Source organism: Chinchilla lanigera, unplaced genomic scaffold (genome assembly GCF_000276665.1).
Source record: "Chinchilla lanigera isolate Chin_1 unplaced genomic scaffold, ChiLan1.0 scaffold00062, whole genome shotgun sequence".
Taxonomy (NCBI): domain Eukaryota; kingdom Metazoa; phylum Chordata; class Mammalia; order Rodentia; family Chinchillidae; genus Chinchilla; species Chinchilla lanigera.
Window position 1 is genome coordinate 3,608,737 of NW_004955463.1, and position 20,772 is coordinate 3,629,508.

Here is a 20,772-nt window from a genome sequence, read left to right on the forward strand (position 1 = left end):
AATTCACAACTTAAATGGGTAGTGTACGATAGTTACATTTTTTCTTATAAAACTTTTCCCCACTAAGCAGAGTGGTGTATGCCTTTAATTTCAGGTATTAAGGAGGCTGAGACAGGAGGATCCCAATTTTAAGGTTAGCCTGAGCAACTTAGTGAGATTCTGTCTCACAAAAAAATAATTTGAAAGGTCTGAAGATATAGTTTAGTAGTAGATTGCTTGCGTAAAATGCATAGGAATCTGTGGTTTAATCCCCAGTACAACAACAATTACAAAATGTCTATGTAGTAATTGACTTCCTTGGTTTTGTACCTAACTATCACTAATTCTTTCATCCCAGTTGTCTGACTTTCTGACCAGTTGTTCTCAGTGCGATCACATGTATAATTTCTTTTTTTTTCTTAGAGATATCTCTTGTAGAAAAATTAGGATTTATGTGAACTCATCGCACATTAGACCTGCTGCACAAATTTCATCCAAGAATTTCTATTCCATGGTCATTTGTGTGAAATGTTAGAATTCACTAAAGTCATGCCTTTCTTATATTTTTAGTCTCAGTTGAAACTTTCTGTCCAGGAGCTTTCCAAAAACAGGTTTAAAATAAGGTTCTTCCTATAATTTAAAGGTAGAAAGAAACTTCCATTATATTTTGAAGGCATATTTATTGTCATCATCTTATTTCCATTGTTGCTGCTGAGAAATTTAATGCCATTCTTATTTCCATTTTCTAAAATAGAATCTCTTGTGTACCTCTAGGATGACATTTAGGATCTTTGGCTTACCTTCTGCATTCTAAAGTTTCACAATGATGTTTCTTGATGTAATCTATTTTTTCCTTGAAGTATGTCATTTCACAAGTTCTCTTCAATCCAAAGGCTTAGATCATGAGCTCTGGAATGTTTTCTAAAGTTTTGCTTTGGAAATTTTCTCCCCTCAATTATTCACTGAAATGCTCCTGAGAAATGCCGTTCCCCTCCTAGACAACTAATGAGTTTTCAAATTGTAAGTAATTCTCTACAGCCTGTTATTTCCTCTATTCTCTTTCCCAAAGAGTTGTTCTAGAATAAGAAGAATCCAAAGAGAGTAAAGAGACTTCTTCCATCCGGTGGAAAACTCTCCCTAAACTCTCGTTGAACTTGGGTGTTCTGGACACAGAAAACGCATCCCAGAAGACATCCTTCAGTATTTTCTGCCTTTGTGGAGTCCTAGCCTCATACATTCACCATCTCCAGCACCACTCCCTAAAGGAGAGATAGAGAAAAGGAAGGGGAACTAGGGAGATAGAGGAAATTGACAACACCCCAGCGCTTGACCTTCAGCTTTTCATGGTGTTGGTGCACGTATCATTTCTATTGCAGTCATGATAAGACTTTTGTTTACATGAGTTTCTCCTACAACTTTAAAACCTCCAATAGGAAAGGAAATTTGGAAAACCTCCAAATCTGATATATTATTCAGGTTTGTATTCTTAATGTTCAGCAGGGTGTCCACCACCCACTGGGTATTAAGTAAACTCATGTTTAATAGTGATCGTGATCTGAATACTATGAGTCCTAGGATGCTACACACTTAATTTCAGCTGTCAGAATTTCATTTGAGCCTTGTTTTCCCTGGATATAGGATCATCAATAGCAGTTATCATCAGGCACTTTATTTAACTGGCAGTCCAAATTATAAGGTGTATGTTTATCTCAGAAGCCTATACAGAGTAGAGCATCATTTGATATCACATATAGGTCAATGATTCTTGAACTAGAGTATCTTCAATTGTCATTCTTAGATACATTTGCACTTAAACTTTGTTTAATATAAAATATGTATTGCATTCCATGAAATATTTATGTTAAGGCACACTAAGAATTACAAAATAAACTCAAAGAATATATTTGAAGTCACTGTGTGTCTTAGCATCTCATGCATTTATAGAAAGCAACTTCGGATATTTCACAGATATTTTCTAGAATCATTGTGTAAGTAATAGTACACACAGCCTTTTGTGATATTAATACAGCGATGTTTGAACGCATGCATTTTACAAGGGAAAAATCCCCATGGAAATTCACTTCATAAATTCAACACTCAGGAATGACCTAGACTTTTCCAGATCGTCCATCCAAATCCTCAGTAACTGAGCTCATTTTGAATGCAACCACATAAAAATGATTTAGAAAAGAAATGTAATAGTAATTTGCAAGATAAGTGGTCAGAAATTTGAAATACGATTTTAAATAAGGCAGCCTGGTGAGAAACCTCATAGGGAAAATCAATTTTGTTTTGTTTTTTATTTGTGTGTTTTTTACAAAAACTTTCCTATCTTACAGATAAGACTTTAATCAATCCATATAATTTAGAAAATGAGGCCTATAAGGTCAGATGTAATTGCCAGTAATATAATACTCATATGTACTAATTACTTTTTCAGCCTTTAATGTAACTATCAATCTTACAAATTGGAATTGAAATAGAAGTTTAGGCAGAGATGTTTGTGGAGATGAAATTTTTGAAAAACCTATCAGACCACAACATACAGAAAAGGCATTTGAAATGTAATGATGTTGCTCATAATGATAATGAGGCAGTTTTGTTTCTTAGTAAAAATAGTATATATTCATAATAATGACTTAGAAATGTTCAGAGAACTTAGAGTAGAAAGGAATACAGAGTTAATGCTGTGTTGAACCTATCTAATTTACAGTCTCTTTCTGCAGTGACTGTACCTTGTCTCAGAAATTTTTGAAGTATTTTCTTTTGACTTGATAGAAATACTTGGCTTCTTATTAGGTGGAGTGAAATAAGTTAGTTAATATTTTGCAAGGTCTTAAGAGAATAATTGTTGTGTTTCTTTTCCCCCAAGAAGTTAGTAAAACTATATATTTCTTCTCAGTTTAAAAACATAAAATAAAACCAGAATTCAGGCTCAACCTAAATGTAAATGTGGCTTAGGAATGACACAGTAATACCACTTGGCATTTCTTAAGTTGGCCCGTTTTTTCTACCCTGGATAAAAATAAAGAAAAGAAAGCATCTAACACAGAACCGCCCTATTACAACCTAAATTTGCTCAGGAAAGCAGAAATTTTCTGGCCTGCATCTATGCATTTTTTCCACTTTCCGTAGCCTCCCACACTATAATGACTTATGCATGGAACTCAGAGACTTTATATTTTTTTTGAGTGCAAAGTGAAGGCCAACATGGAAAATGTGAATGATGGCCATTTTCAAAGATGGCCACAGACCTCTGAGGGAACCAAATAGTATCCAGAAGGATATTTGCTCAGCCTGGTGGACTACATTTCTAGTATATTCCTCAACTTTACCAGTCTTTATGAAGTGGGAATATTTACCTTTCCAGCATGTGTGTAGTCAGAATAGTTTGAAATTTTTGGTGAGGAGTCAAAGTCCTTTTCAGAGACTGAAATGACCCAAAATCAGCACAGCAGTTAATCTTCTTTATGACTAAGATCAATAAGCCAATCCATATAAAGTGCTAACAGTTCTTACGCAGAATAAAAACTAAAAGTAGCTACTCTTTAAATGGGATTTTTCATTGACAGTCCAGTTCTTTGGTTTCATTCTGCAATGATATTGGATTAGTTGCTTTTATAAGTTTGAGTTTACATTGGTACCATTTGTTTCCTTTCACAAAAGATTTAAATAACTGGAGGCAAAAGGATTGATACCTAGGTAGTATCAATCTTTACAGTTTGGCCTTATTTTATAACGGGTTTCTTATTTACTTGAATTTTAATGTCCAATCTCTAACAGAAAGACACACACCAGACTCTTTAGAAGCCAAAGAGAGTGAGACTCAAGTTTTTGAAGACTTGCCTTAATTCTTTCATTATTCTGACACCTTCTTTATGGTACAGTTGGATCCCTGCATGAGGAGTTTAGAGCTTTTACATACTAAAGACATGGGAGAAGAGAGGAAGGTGAAATTTCATAATTCCTTGGATACGATGAACTTTATTGGCTATCTGAGCAGAAGCTTTTGTAAATAAAGAGGGGAAGAGGAGTTGAAGGGCAGGGGAATGGGAAAAAGAGAGTCAAGTTATATTTTGCACAGGTACAAAGTCTTTGCAATGAATGTGATCACCATGTACACCTAAAATGTACCAATAAACTTAATTAATTTTTTGAAACAACTAGGACTTAGTTTGATTATGGGTTTACTTTCTACATATGTAACTGTGGAGAGGTTATTTTTTTTAAGGTCAACAATATTAGCTTACTCACTCATAATCACAAAACTAGGATGCATGAATAGGTGCTCCATTGTTTTTTAAGCTTCCACAATACTAGCTTGCTAATAGCATTAATAGGATAAATGAACAGACCTACCTCTAACAAAGCACTATAAATGGTGTGTTATGCTGTCTTATCCATGACTGTTAATATGCCCTAAACTGAATTATTCTGTATTTCTTAGTCATACCTGGAGTAAATACATCCCAGTCATACAGGATTGGTGTTAGCACTTTCGCACACTAATACACTACATATGCTGTCTCTATAGCTTTCATTTTGCATGAACAGTTCCCTAGTGGCCTTTGTTTCAATTTAAAAGAAATAGTCAATATATTTCTTTAATGATTTGTGCTCACAAAAGTAAATTGGAAAAGGAGACAAGCTAGAGCAACAACTTTCTTCCTGTGATTTCTATTAAGTATTGCAATCCAGATATTTTCTTAATGGAGCTTGGTATTTATATCTTCATTTATTAGTAAACTAGCTCAAATGCTTTTAAAAGTATCGCTGATAATTTTTGACCAGAAATATTAAAGAAAAAATAATTCTATCATTAAACTTCCTTAAAAAATATCTCTGTTAAAGTTATAAACAGAAAATTTATAAAATCTCACACCTCTGCCTTCATAGCACGGATTAGGTGTTCTCATTTCCAAGGCTGACTTTGACTTCAGAAATGAATCCATAACAATATGTTTTTAAATTTTTCAATAGGTGGTGAAAATGACAAAATTCATTCTCTTCTATTCATGAATTTGAAATAATCTTTCGTCAAGTTACATCTACATTAACCTCACATGGAATGTACCTCTCTGTCTGTTGTTAAACTATGATGACATGTCTGCAGCTGTCAGAAAGAGAAGCTGGGAAGAACATGTGACCCAACAGACAGAGCAACCTTTTAACTCTGATGATTATAACGCAGCATGTCATCATGGACTTGTAGCCGACAACTTGCAGGCAAGTATGGAAAAAGATGCGACTGTAAAGGTGGACCGCAAAGAGAAGTGTGCTTCCCTACCAGACTGCTGTCAGGAATCAGAGCCGGGAGATTTTCCTGGGATGCTCATGGGCCACATTTCAAAGAAAATGAATGAAAATGACAGCTATGAAGGTGAAGATCAGTTTCTGTCTCTGGAGGCGAGCACCGAAACCTTAGTGCATATTTCTGATGAGGATAACAATTCTGATCTGTACCTTACAGATAATAAACAGAGTTTAATTACCCAAGGGAATAAAACCTCAGCCCAACATTGTGTTGAAGGAGCAGGCTCCTTAGTAAAGACATTACCCATCATGGAAAGTAGCCATGATTCTTACAACTCTTGGGGAACTGCTGGGAAGGCTGAATCAGCACTAACAGAAGAGAGTGGGGAAAGAAAAGCTGTTGATACTATAAGTAAAAGCCTGGAGCTTTGTGATGATGTAAACTTAAGTGAAATAAAAGATATGCCTACAGTAAATACATTGGATTCTTTGAATGTGAAAGATATTGTGCCTGAGAAGCAACTGCTTAATTCTGCTGTAATTGCTCAACAACGAAGGAAACCTGACTTCCCTAAAGATGAATATGAAGAAAACACTTGCCATGAATTACAAGATGAGGATTTGGCCATACACTGTACAAATGGAGGATTGCCACTATTAAAAGCAGATTTTGGAAGTTGCCTTCAGCAGCCTCCTTCCTGCCCCAGTGGAACTGAAAATGGTCTGGAGAAAAGTGGATTCTCAGAACATCAAAACAATGGTCCTCCTGAGGTCAGTGCAAGTGATGGTATGCAGTGTTTACACGTAAAGGACACCCTGGCCACCCAGGAGCCCACAGATGGCCAAGTCAAGCTTCGTAAGAGAAAGGTAAGACGTGTGCACAGATCAGCTGGCTTTTGAAATTCTGTAAATATCCTTATTGTCATCATTTAGTGTTCTGCTTGGATTTAAAACATATGTAGATATTTTTTTCACCCTACAATGCAGATGCATAATATTTAAAGATTATCTAATAGGTGAAACCATAAAAATATGTAAAATTTAAAATATAATACTCCTTTATTTTGCTAATAATATTTCAGCAGTTTACAACCATTCTATTCTGGAATTGTGTTCAGGCAAGATTTCACCTTAAGTTGGAAATAAATAGCTACCACATAATTCATAATAACGTAGTCCAATGCCTTCTGAAAAGTGATGTCTAATATCATCATGATATTTCTTAGTCAATATTCTTTATTTGGACTTGTCTTCTTGTCCCTTCAAAACGTATACTTTTATCATAAACAAAGTGGCATAAGTCGCCTGTTGAAAATAACCCTTTTACATATTCAGAAGCAATAGTGTCTCTTTCTCCTAAATGTGCTGATACTATAATTGTGATAACCTGGCCCATTCCCCGTCAATATGTGCACCATGGTTTGTTTCTTGCCACTGAATTTCTTTAGCAATTAATCAAAGACAGCCAGTAATGGAATTGAAAGGACCAATTGAAAGGTGCCAAGGACCTTTTGATTAACTCTAGAAGTGCCATGCTCCCTCAAAAGCTGCGTGGGAAAGAAGCAAACGTTGAAGTGGCAGCCAAAACTGTAGAATTTCTTCAAACAGTGTAGTGTTAAATAGTCATGATGTAAAACCAAGTATGCCATTTTCCCTATACATTCCACCTGGTATTGAAGAAACCCTGCAGTTTGGATGCTTTGTCAAATTACCAAAGCATAATTTCTAGCTTTTCTCAATTCATAATTGCAATTCTACTAAACTCCAAGTTAATAGTCTTAGTTCTATTCAACCGGACTGTCTACCTACAAAAGGGTGGAGGATACTGCTCAGCAACTCTCTCTGTGGTAAAAAAAAAAAAAAAAAAAAAAAAAAAAAAAAAAGGTCTGGTTTCCATAACTGTGGTTTTGCTAACAAAGTAGACCAGTAATGTGTCATGAGTTAGTGTAAGCGAACTAAAAGACTTTACAGCAGAAACCACTGTGCTCAAACTATATGCCAAGAGAGTATTCTACAGTTCTGGCAAACTCAGTACCTTGTACAGTTGTATTAAAATGTTAATGCTCCATGAAGTTGTTATGATTGGAATGCTCAGGTCATTTTTTTTCTAGAAATTTCCATACATTTTATCAAATCTGTTGGAGAGAATGCAATAATGATGTAAGAAAGTATTAATTGACCTATGACTTAGCTCCCTAAAATAAGACAAATCTTACCCAACTGTTGACAGAAACATTAAACATTCCCCAAACATATGCTCACCACTTGGACGTTTATATCAATACTAAGAATGCTGAGAACAATTTATTCTTGGACTTGTCAGTATAGCATGGGTGCATTTTAAGAGCTATAATTATATCTTATTTACATGTTCTAACTTAAATATTCTATTTTAAGCATTTCAGAACTAAAATGTTGTGGTATTGTGTGGTGGAATATTTACTTTGACTCCATAACCCATTTAAGGATGTCTTGTAATGAAGTGATTAAGTGCAAAAGTTAAGGTTCAAAATTTAGTTCAGAAAAGTGTACTTGTGAGAGGAGACTTTTAGAACTAAAGCACATGGGAATTTTTTATTTATTCACCATTTAATTAATATTAAGGTTGGCAATTAGCCATTTTAAAACTTTATCAAAAGAAATAATAGACTATATTCAGGAAAAGAAATATACAAAGTTGTTCATCATTGTATTATGTGTGAGATCCATACACATTAATTTGGAAGGTGTTCATGATATAGCTATAAAAATGGCAAATATGTACAACATATCCAAGTATTATATGAAAAAGTCTAATGAAAGTGAATATTTAGGCCTGGTGTGGTGACACATGCTTGTAATCCCAGCACTTGGGAGGCTGAGGCAGGAGGATCACTGTGAGCTCAAGGCCCACCTGAGCTACAAAGTGAGTTCAAGGCCAGCCTGAATTGCATAGTGAAACCCTGTCTCAAAAAGGCAGAAAAAAAAATTGAATATTTATAAAGTTTTCCAAAATGTCAACAAGAGTACCAAACAAATACTTCATCTTTAAAGTCAGTATAACGAGTGTAAAGGACACAATCCTTTTGCAGGGGGCCACATGGGCCACATTTATATATCTGTACGACAGGAGGTACCAGATACTGAAGCTTAGTTGTGTCTTTAAAACTACTTGTCAGCCAGTGATAACTGTAAAATGAAAGCTTGCAAAAATGAAATATAATATAATATAACATACCATAATATAATATGATTTTAGTTAGAGAACTTTAATCAGTTCAGTATTTGATGGACAAGTCAATGAACCAAATTCTTCATTGAATTTCAGAGCATGGATCTCTTGTAAGGCTATTCATACTCAAGACTCACCAGTACCACCAACAAAAAATCTCTAAGAGCTTGTAAGAGTTATGCTCAGAATGTACAGTAGTATTACTCTAAAGATACCAATGTACCTTAGATATACAATGTCATGTTTTAAAACCTATGATTTTGACAAACATTTGTTTTTTCTATAACTTATTTTTCCTTGGTGTCCAATATTTCTGACCATCAAAATAGCCACACATGTATTTATTATAGATGAGAGGTATAACATTACATGCAAGGTATTTATTATACTGAGAAGTAATCTCAGTCTGAGATTACCTCTGTAGTATATTTAAGCATTGACCTTTTGAGGTAGTAATATCCTTAAATTTGAGGAAGTAGGTCATGAACTTTAAGCCACCAAAATCAAAGGAAAACCAAATGGCCCATGAGCAGATGTTAGTGTGTGAGGCAGGTCCCGTGGCATATGACAGATGTTAGTGTGTGAGGCAGGTCCTGTGCTCTGGGCTGTGACTGCATCTGCAGGGTGAAACATCTGGTTAAGAGCAGCTCCAAGAGACAGAAATCAGAGAGGTCTGGTAAAGTAGATGGTCTGAAATGTGGTATCTTTGTACCAAAGGGAATATGAAGATGGAAAATATGTGGAGGAATATTTGAGGTTACTTTCTTTTTAAAGCACTAGCGTATTTGTCGCTGATTGTGGTTTACTAATTAAAGAATGTGGAGTAAACCAAATTTTGAATCATCACAATGATTACAAAAATATACAGCAATATTTTATTTGCCCACATAAAATATAAACCATTTTCAAAGCAAAATGAACTTGAAAAGATATTGTAAAAATAACACGAACTTTGAGAAGACACCTACATCCACATTCCAATAAAAATCCCACATTCCAACAAGAAATCAATTTTAGGATCTTGTGGTATCACCTTGTATTAGACTTGACTGCTGTCGCTGAAAGCCAGCATGATAGTGGCTTAAACACATGTAATATTAGCAGTCAGTCCTGGACCATTATGTAGGTTGTGCTTTCAGAACCCTGCACACCTTTTTATCTAATTCTCCTCTCTGGCATCCTCATCTATATTCAGGCCATGGGATAGGGAAAGGGGCAGGGGTGACTAGGCACAGGCAGACCCAGAAGGTGCACATTTCCTTTTTCTCTCACACTGTAAGGGCCAGATATTAGAGGCCTGGCCACACCTGATACTAAGAGGGCTGCAAACTGGAATTTGCATTATTGGCAATTGGGTGTCTGCTACAGATGTATTATTATCAAAGAATGAAACACTTATATGGAGGGGTGACTCATAACTATATTGAAGAATAACGCCTAACATAAATATTGTCCAGTATATTATGGAATAGCATGAAAAAAAAATAACTGGTCTGGATATATGTTCTCTACTATTCTGTATAAATATCTGGTATTTTAATTGCTTGGTTCTTTATTTTAGTATCCCTTTAAATGTTAGGAAAATTACTTATGGAAGGGATATTATCAAATGCCATAATCTCTTACATGAAAACAATGTAGTAGTACAAATATATATTTATGTGTGTGTATATATATATATATATATATACTTTAAGTGTCTGCAAAGTATGATACATCAATTAGCTAATACTGATATAAATCAAATGTATTCTTCTTACACTACTTTTAAAGCATGCATAAATTTGATAAAATCACACCCAGTTTACAAATATCATCCTCTCTTGTGTCTGTTTCCTCTATGTTTATGTGGGAGCTTTGTAATGATAGGAGGGTAGTGCTGCAAAAGTAAATGACAGAAAAAAGATAGCAAATTATGAGGGAAAAATGGACCACAGTAGGAGGCTGACTGGAAGAATATACAAGAAAAGAATTGATCAAGAAATAAAAACAAAATGAGGGCTAAGCTAAGACCAAAACTAACATCATAAGAAATATTGAATAAAATAAAAGGTTAGGGGAAGAATTAAAGTTTGTGACTAAATGTTGGATCAGTTGATAGAGAGGAAGGAAGTATAATGCAGAGCAAGTGTTTAAGGCTCTACAGGTAAATTCATAATAATAGTATGACTTCACATTAAGGTCACAATGGCTTTAACATCCCAACTTTGCTGAGCAGATTCTATTTGCTAAATCCTCTTGTATTTGAAAACTTCAAGTTTAATATTATTAACACCCTTTGCCACAACAACTAATTAATTGTAACTAATTAGTTACACACCAATTAGTGAGTTGTAAATATTATTTAGAATACACTATGTTGCCTGCTGAGCGGAGTGAACAAGGAAAGGTACAGAGAAGGAAAATATTGGAACATCCTTTTACATTTATTTTATCCTTTAATTCTATACATCTTATAAGATGTAGGCTGAATTAGTACACAAGTGAATGGGCAATATTTTATGAGCAAAATACACATGCTCACTGCAGAGTATATACTCAAAAACAGAGGAGGCCACAGGTCTAGAAATTTTATAGCTTTTCCGGTTAATGTCATTTTGAGGAAATTGGGAACAAAGCGAATGGGAAATGAATAGTAGAATAAAAGCTCAGAAGATAATGAGAAAGGAAGATTAAGGAACATTTATTTAAAGAGCATCAGATAGTAGTAAATTTCTTTTCAGTTGCAATGTGAAAACCACATGAAGTAGAAAAAGTTGCTGCCAGGTGCCCCTAAGGGAATTATGAACATGAACTGAATGAAAGTAGTTAGATCTGAATGTGTTCCATCCTTGATACTCTTAATAAAAGTAGTTGTGGTTTGTGATGGGCCTCTGATCCAATCAGTGACTTGGACCAAAACTGCAGATTTACATTAGTTATTATCAGGATCATTAATGGGTTCATACTAACTTAACAGCAGCTTTTGCTCGAGCAAGAATTAAAGAATTTTACAGTGTTAGTTTAAATAATGAAGGGTTATTTCAGAACCAATTGTACATTACAGGCTATCATAATAGTAAAGCTATTTTAGTTTCCTCCTAATGGATTTCCATTACCAGAAACCACCGACAAATTATTAATCTTGTAATACCAATGAAACCATCACAGCTTTTGGTTGTCTCCCTCAAAGAAATGCCAATATTCACAAAAGCTGGAATAACTTACATAACCTTCATAGCAGAGCCCTGCCCTGATATAGGGGTACCAGACGCAATGTTGCCAACAGGATCCGTTCATTCTCTGGCTCACATTCTTAGAAATCACACACTGATCATTCACTGCCAGCAAGATCTCTATTCCACAGATAATTTTCTAAATGTAAGGAAATGACAGTACTATTTTGGAGATAACCTCACAATTTTCAAAGCTAATATGAGCAAATTGGAAAAAGTACACTTTTACTCCTTTTCAGTTCTATTTCTACATAGATCTAGCAATAAAACTGAGGATTAATGAATCCCTTCAGTTTTAAATTCTATTTCTTGATCCAGTGAAATTTTTAAAAGGTTTGCAGTTTGCTATGTGTATTAAAAATTAACACAGATGAAAAAAATTAACACAGATATTTAAAAATATGTTGAAATGGCATCACTACTTGCTTTTTAAGAATGAATGGCTTGATCTGAGCTTGATTTTCATGGCAAGAGAGTAAGCTGTGATAGGGGAGGGCCCGATCTGAATGCGACTATACAAGATGCACTCTAAATGAGACAGGAAATGTGACTTAACATCTACGTAGTACATTATTAAGATGATGTACAGTTTTCAAACAAAACTTGAAGTGAGAATCTGACAGTCAAATAACTGAAAAGTGGCAAAACTATGCTGAGAATATTTTAGTGGCATCTGCATTGGCAGCACAACTGACCAGCCAGGAGACAGCTTCTTAGCCGGAAATTCCTGGCATAAGGCATGGTCGATGGTTAGTTTCCACAGCTTCTGTATCATAATAGTACGCACAGACTGAAGTAAGGAAGAGAGATAACAGGCTGTTTGAATTCATCCTGCTTCTCTCATGTATGACATCATGATTTTATACCTGGCTATCTGATCTTTCTGCACGTCAGTTTTTTCATTTGTATAATGGGATTTTATATCAGTACCTGACACAGTAAAACCCTGTAGTTTTACCTAGTAGAAGTAGTAGTAGTAATGATTTTGTTTGTTTTACTAAATTGCTCTAGTTATGGATCTGAATGTAAGCTGAACCATCCAGCAGTAATTGTGGGGGAAGGGTAACAAAGTTTGAGAGCGATTTTAGGAAGTAATTCAGTCTATATGGACATCTTTGCTATCTAATTTCATCATTATACAGTAAAGCCTGGAATATGCACTCATTAAGTAAATAAATATTAAGTATCTTCTTTTTGCCAATCAGTTTTCTAGATGTAAAATAGAGTCTGAATAAGAGCAATATATATGTACTAATACCTAAACCACTTAGTCATTAGTGAGTGTAAAGTAATACATAAATAACTGAATTTAACATTAAGGTAAACTAACTTTGCCAGTCTATGGTAATCAATAATGGAACCTATACAACATTAGGTTTTGAAATACCAGTAAAATCATTATAGTTCAATCAAATTGGAGGTAGAAAGTATTAAGGTCTCTGAACATATGGTTAGGAAAGTGTATCCTTCCACACGGGAAGGTCAGGAAAGCCTTCCTGTAAGTAGCTGCCCAGCTGAGCTGTGAAGTGTGCACTTGTGGGAATGAAGAAAATTAATCCTTCATGCTACCTTAATTGTTCTTGAAACATTCAATTTTATTTTTTAAATACACAGACTTAAATATCAGAAAGTAATAAATAAACAAGTACTTCATGAAAGCGCCTATGTAAAGAAATATTTTCCAAATTTTACTAGTGTGTATTGGTTACACAAAGTAATGGTTTTCGTGTTGGCGGATTTGTATACGCACATAACATACTTTAATCATCCCCCCATCTCTCTGGTGCCCCACATCCCCAGTAATTTTGCACTGGAGGGCAATGTGTATAATAAGTTTTTATCATATTCACCCCTCTATGATCCACCCTTGAATTCCCTCCCTCTCCCCCCATTCCCTTCCTCTTGTGTACTAACAGCCTCCCTTTGACTTTCTTGGCATCTTGTTTTAGATTCTGCACATTAGAGAGAATAGGCAATATTTATCTTCCTGAGTCTTGCTTATTTCATTCAACTTTAAGATCTCCAAATCCATTCATTTTCATGCAGATGATAAACTTTTATCTTTTTATAGCTGAATACTACTATATGATGTAATATCAGTTTCTTTATCCATTCATCTGTTGCATTGCATTTAGGTTGGTCACATATCTTGGCTATGGTATTTTTTGCCACACTAGATGCGGGTATGCAAGTATCAATATGGTATGCAGTCTTTAATTACTTTGGGTATATACCAAGGTGCAGTATAGTTGTAACAAATGGTAGCTCTATTTTTAGTTTTTTTAGGCACTTCCTTACTGATGTCCATAATAGCTATAGTAATTTACATTTCCACCAGCAGTGTTGAACGGCTCCTTTTATCCACATCCTGGCTAGCATTTATTATTTCTTGTATTCTTCATACTCCTTCTGAATGAGGGCAGAAGAATCATAGTATAGTTCTGATTTGCTTTTCCTTAGTGGGTAAAGATGTTGAGCAATTTTTTATGTAGTTATTGATCATTTGCACTTCTTCTGAGAAGCGTCTGTAAACAGGTATTTCTGGGGCTGGAGGGAGAGGAAATGGAGGAGAGGAGAGAAGGGAGTGAAAAGGACTAACATTTGGTTTGTCTATGCACCAAATCCTCACAATGAACATATGCATCAGGCATCACAAATGTGAACTAATTAAAAAATATAAAGTGCTAAAAATAAATGTTAATGTATTTAGCAAACTATTTCATTATGTTATAAAAAAATTAAAAGAGGATGGTGGTACTTGATGTTCCTTAGCTCAGGCAAAGCAGCTTTTTCTTTCTCTTTTTATTTCATGAAAAAATATTTCATTACTAAATAATAAGAGAGTAACAGTAGTTAATACACTGTGTATAAGTATCTTCAATGTAGTTGTGCAGAGTGGAAGACCTTGGCACAAAAGATTCTCTCTTCAAAAGAAAAAAGATATTAGCATAAAACTTTCTTTTCAATGAACTGAGAAAAACAAGTAGTATAAATAAAACAAATTAGCATAAATATAAAAATGTTTTTAAAACAATGGAATAGGTAATTTGCAGGATCATCTGAACCTCTTTCCACTTTCTATTTATCTATATTTTACTTTGCTCCTCATTTACACATACATACTTTGCATATAAGAGAAATCAAACAATATTTAATAATGTGTGTTTGGCTTCTTTCACTTAACATTATATTCTCAAGTTGCATCTATTTACCTATGAATTCCTCAAGTTTATCTTTAATGTAGAGTAGTACTTCACTGTGTAGAAAGACCATATTTTCCTTATGTATTCATCTGTTTGTGGACATATATGCTGTTTCCAAGACCTAGCTGCTATAAATTATACTCTTATAAACATGGATATGCATCTGTCCCTATAATATGATAATAGGAACTCTTTGGGGAAGATACCTAGAAGAGGGTAGATAGCTGAGTTAATTTTGAGTCATAGCTTTTTGAGGAATCTCATAGTGGAAATGAGGAATCTCATAATGGAAATATAGATTTCCATAGTGGAAATCATAACTTACATTCCCACGAACAATGTAGTAGAGTTCATTTTGCCCCACATCCTCACCAGCATTTTTTAATACTACATTTTTTGGTGATAGTCATACTTTCTGGGGTATGCTTATATCTCAATGTAGTTTTAATTTGCATTTCTCTGGTAGCTAGTAATGTTGAACTTTTTTCATCTATTTATAAGCCATTTGTGCTACTTCTTCTGTAAACTTTCTATTCATTTCAATTGTCCAGTTTTGAATGTGTCTTTTATTTTGGGGAGTGTAATTTTTGAGTTCTTTATATATTCTAGATGTTAGTCTTTTGTCTGAGAAATAGCTGGCAAACATATTTTCCCGTTCTGTAGGTCAGCTCTTTACTCTGTTGGGTGTTTCCTTTGCTGTGTTTATGCTCTTTATTTGATATCATCCTATTTATTGTATTATTTCTTGTGCTACTGTGTTCCTGTTCAAAAAAAATCCTTGCCTATATATCTTTTTTCAAGAGCTTTTCCTATTTTATCTTCCAGCAGACTGAGTTTTTTTCTGTTTTTAACATTTAATTCTTTGATTCATTTATATTTTAATTTAGTATGTGGTGAGGTACATGAGACTCCATGTTCTCCATGTAGACAGTCACTTTTTCCAGCACTATTTATGAAAGAGGCTATCTTTCCCCTAGTGTATGGTTTTGGGCCCTTTGGCAAATATCAAGTAGCCATATGTACCTGGAGTTGTTTCTACTTCTATTTGTTTCATTGGTCCATATGCCTGCTTTTGTGCTATCACTATGCTGCTTTAATTACTGGAGCTTTATAGTATAAAGTCAAGTCTGGGATTGTGATGCCACTTGCCTTGCTTTTATTAGTCAAGATCTCTTTGATATTCTGGGCATCTTCTTCTTCTATACAAATTTTGGGATTATTTTCTCTAGTTCTGTGGGGAATGTTGTTGAAACTGTGCTTGTGATTGCAGTAAATGTGCATATCAGTTTCAGAAGTATAGTCATTTTGACTATATTGGTTTTGTCTCTCTAGGAACAGGAGACATTTTTCCACTGTCTAATGTACTCTTTGATTTCCTTTTCCAGAGTGAGTAATTTTCATTGTAGAAATCCTCCACTTCCTTTACTAGAATAATTCCACAGAATTTAATCCTTTTTGATGCTATTGTGGGTGATATTGTTTTCCTAATTTCTTTTTCAGTGGATTCATTATTAGTATGTAGGGTTGATTTTTGTGTGTTTATTTTGTATCCTGCTGTATTCCTGAATTTAGTTATTAATTCTAGAAGTCTATGGTGGAGTTTCTTAGGGTCTTGTAAGTAAAGGATCATGTCATCCGCAAATACAAATATTTTAACTTTGTATATCTATATCTGTACCTATATCTAATTCCCTTTTATTTCTTTCTCTTGCCTGACTGTTACCACTAATGTTTTGAGTTCTGTGTTAAACAAGAGTAGTGATAATTGACATGCTTTTCCTGTTCCAGACCTTGGAGGGAAAACTGTTGGATTTTACCCATTTAGTATGATGTAAGCAGTAGCTTGGTCATACATGGCTTTTACGAGATTGAGATAAGGTTTTTCTATACTTACTTTCTTCAGGGTTTTTACCATGAATGGATGTTGCATTTTCTCAAAGGCTCTTCTGAGTCTATTGAGATGATCAAATAATTTTTTTCCTTGCTTCTGTTTATGCGATGAATTACATTTATTGACTTGTATATATTGAATTGTCCTTGTTTGCCAGTGTCTTGTTAAGGATATTCACATCTATGTTCATTAGAGAGATTTGCCTGCCATTCTTTTTGGTTATATCCCTGGCTGATTTATGGATTAGGATAGTGTTAGCTTCCAAGAATGATTTTGGAAATACTTTTTCTTTCTTGATTTGATTAAAGAATTTGAAGAGTATTGATGTTGAATCTGCGAAGTTCTTCTAGAATTTGGCTGTGAATCCATCAGTTCCTAGGTTTTTCTTAGTTGGTAGTGTTTGTATTTCTGCTTCAATTTTATTATCTGTTATTGAATTGTTCAAGATTTTTAGGTCTTCTTGGTTCAGTTTTGATATTTCATGTGTATCTAGGAATCTCTCCATTTCTTCTGAGTTCTCCAAGCTTTTGGCCTGAAGTATTGCTAATAATTGTCTAGATTTGTGTGGTGTCTTTTGTGTTCTCAGCCTTTCCACTTTTAATTTCATTGGTTGTTTTATTTTTTCCTTTGTTTGTTATGTTAAACTAAGAGTTTGTTTATTCTGTTTATTCTTTCAAAGAACCAGCCCTTTAATTCACTGACTCTTTGTATATTTTTTAGTCTCCATTTCACTGGTTTCTGCTCTTATTGTTATAATTTTCTTCCTTATACAAGCTCTGGATTTGGATTGTTATTGTTTTTCTAGGACATTGAAATGTATTGGTGGGTTACTTACTTGGGCTCATTTTATTTTACTGATGTCGGCATTTACAGCTGTAAACATCCCTTGTAGGACTGCTTTCATTATGTCCCTTAAGTTCTTTATGTTGTACTGGCATTATTATTTTATTCTAGGAGCTATTTTATTTCTTCCTTAATTTTCTGTATGGCCAGGGATATAACTCAGTAGCATAAGTGCCTGCCTGGCAAGGCAAGGTCCTGAGTTCAATTCCTGGTACCCAAAAAAACAAAAGAAATTTCTGCATGATGCATTGATTATTCAAGAGAATGTTGTTTAATTTCCATATGTTTACACAGTTTCTGTGGTTATTTTTGCTATTGATTTCTAGTTTCATGAAACTGTGATCTGTTAATATGCAGGTCAAAATTTTTATTAGTTTGCATTTGCATAGACATGCTGTGTTAGCTAGTATAAGGTCTATTTTGGAGAAAGTATCATGTCCTTCCAAAAGGAGTACATAGTCTGTTGTTTTGGGGTGCAACATGCTAAATATCCATTAAATCCCTTTTTTCAAAGATTTGGTTCAACTCTGATATTTCCTTGTTGATTTCTTTTTTAGGTGACCTACTTGTGATGGGGTATTGAAGCCCCCTACTATATTGTATCAATGCTCATCTGATCTTTGATGTCTATTAGTGTTTTATGAAATTCAGTACACTGTGGTTTGGTGCATATACAGTAGTACCTGGAAAACAAACTTGATTCTTTCCAGGATTCTGGTCCCAAATTGAGTTGAATGAAAATAAAATCAAATTCAGTGATTAGCTTCAATGTAGACTTTATGGGAAAATTTGATTCAGCTCTTATCCAGTTCAGCTTGCAACCAGAATAGTAGATTTGAGTTTCTGTACTGAGGTACCACTTTACTTTTTTAAATGTTACCCCTTCCTATTGAAAGGTAACCAATAAATTGTGTCCTTCCTTGCCTCCTTAGATTATCTTTATCTTAAAGTCCAATTTGCCTGAAACTAGGATAAAAATCCCAGCTTGTTTTGGGATTGTTGTTGCATGGAATGTAGCTTTCATCCTTTCATTTTCAGTACTTGAGTTTGTTTTTGTGTTAAATGTATTTCCTGTATACAGCATACAGTTAGATTTTGTTCTTTTATGTATTCTACTAATCTGGGTCTTTTGATTGGTTAATTGAGTCCATTTACATTTGATAGTTATAATTGATAGGTATTGACTTATTCTTGTCACCATGTTTTATTTTCCTATTACTGCTTGGTTTCTTTCCCAGCTACTTATTTCTTAGCCCTACTTCTTGCATTCATTTTATTGGCACTTTTGTTTTTATTAGCTTTAGGCTTTCCTTCTAGTATATTTCTGGAAAATTTTTGGAGTGTTGTCTTTGTGGTGATGATGCTTTTCAGGTTATCTTTTTCATGGAAATGTTTTAGTTGTCTATTAGTTTTGAAAGATAATTCTGCAGTATATAACAGTTGGGTTTGGAAGTTGCTCTTGCTTGAAATATTTCATCCCAAGCTCTCCTTGCCTTTAGGTTGTCTATTGATAGTTTATTGTAATTCTGTTGCGTTTTTCTTTAAAGGTGATTCAATGCTTTCCTCTAGCAGCATTTATAGATTCTGTTTGTGTGTTGGATTTCTGGTATTTTCATTATTATGTGGCAATGAGGGATTTTCTTTTTTCTGATCATGGCTATTTGGAGTTCTATATGCCTCACTTCCTATATGTTAATTTTTTTTCATATGTGGAAACTTTTCTGCTATTACTTTTGCAAATAGGTTTTTCATGTCCTTTGTGTTGTCTTCTAAACTGTCATTAATTACAGTTACTCTTCTGTTAGTCTTCTTTGAGTCAACTAGCAGGTGTTAGACCTATTTTTCATGTTCTTTTGTTATTTTTTTTTATTTTTTTTTTTTAAATGACAAAAATTTCTTTTCAGTGAACAAAGAGAATACTACAAATGAAACAAATTAGCATATATCTAAAATATTTTTGAGACAGTGGCATAGATAATTTGCAGGAGTTATTTGAACTTTTTCCTACTCTCTATTTATGTACCTTTTTATGTATCTTTTGATTGAACTTTTATGTACCTTTTATTTGAACTTTTTCCTACTCTCTATTTATGTATCTATTTATGTATCTTTTGTTCTATGTACACACACACATCTAGTTTCTCATATAAGAGAAACCATGTGATATTTGAGCTTGTGTGTCTACTTATTTCACTTAACATTATGTTCTCAAGTTGCATCCATTTGCCTGTGAATGTCTCATTTATTGTTATTTATGGCAGGGTAGTACACTCCATTGTGTATGAACAGCCCATTTTCTTTATCCATTCATCTGTTGATGGATGTATATGCTGCTCCCAAGATCTAGCTATTATAAGTTGTGCTGCCATAAACATGCGTATGTGTGTATCCTTGTAATGTGATGAATTTAACTCTTCTGGAAAGATATCCAGAAGGGAGATAGCTGAGTCAAATGGGACTTCTATTTTCAGTTTTTTCCCATGGGGGAAAAGGAATTCTGGCACATTGTTGGTGAGATGTAAACTAGTACATTCACTATGAAAATCAGTGTGGAAATTCCACAAAAATCTAAGACATGTTTGCATTTATTATTTGATTTTTTTATGATAGCTACTGTTTCTGGGATAAGAATTTGTCTCAGTTTAATTTTAATTTGAAGTTCTCTAATGGTCAGTGGTGTTGAACATTTTTACATGTATTTATTGGCCATTTGTGTTTGTTCCTCTGAGAAGTATCTATTCATTTTGATTGCCCATCTTTTGATTGGGTCTTTTATTTGGGGCATCTAATTATTTTGAGTTCTTTATATATTATAGATGTTAGTCCTATGTCTGAAGAATAGTTGGCAGTTTTTTTACTCATTTTGTAGAATGTCTTTTCACTCTGTTGATTCTTGCCTTTGCTGTGCAGAAGATTTTTAATTTGATATGATCCCATTTGTTAATTCTTGGTATTATTTCTTGTGTTTTGGGGGTTCTGTGTAGAAAGTCCTTGCCTATATCTATGTCTTCAAGAGTTTTATCTCTTATCATCCAGCAAATGATTTTTGTTTTAACGTTTAGATATTGGATCCACTTTGATTTTAGTTTAGTACATGGTGAGATATATGGATGTAGACTCAAACTTCTGCATGTGAATATCCAATTTTTTTTAGCAGCATTTATTAAACAGGCTGTC

At 34.1% G+C, this 20,772-nt stretch overlaps 1 protein-coding gene across 3 annotated transcripts in view; it reads left to right on the forward strand.

Moving 5' to 3' along the window:
• Dlc1 (DLC1 Rho GTPase activating protein) overlaps positions 1–20,772 on the forward strand; it is a 381,773-nt gene that overhangs the window by 9,322 nt on the left and 351,679 nt on the right. For all 3 annotated transcript variants that reach the window (XM_013521500.1, XM_013521501.1, XM_005398346.2), the window contains one exon: positions 4,960–6,099. In XM_013521500.1, the coding sequence (XP_013376954.1) occupies positions 5,083–6,099 (1,017 nt within the window). In that variant the 5' untranslated portion in view covers positions 4,960–5,082. The remainder of the gene's footprint in view (positions 1–4,959; positions 6,100–20,772) is intronic.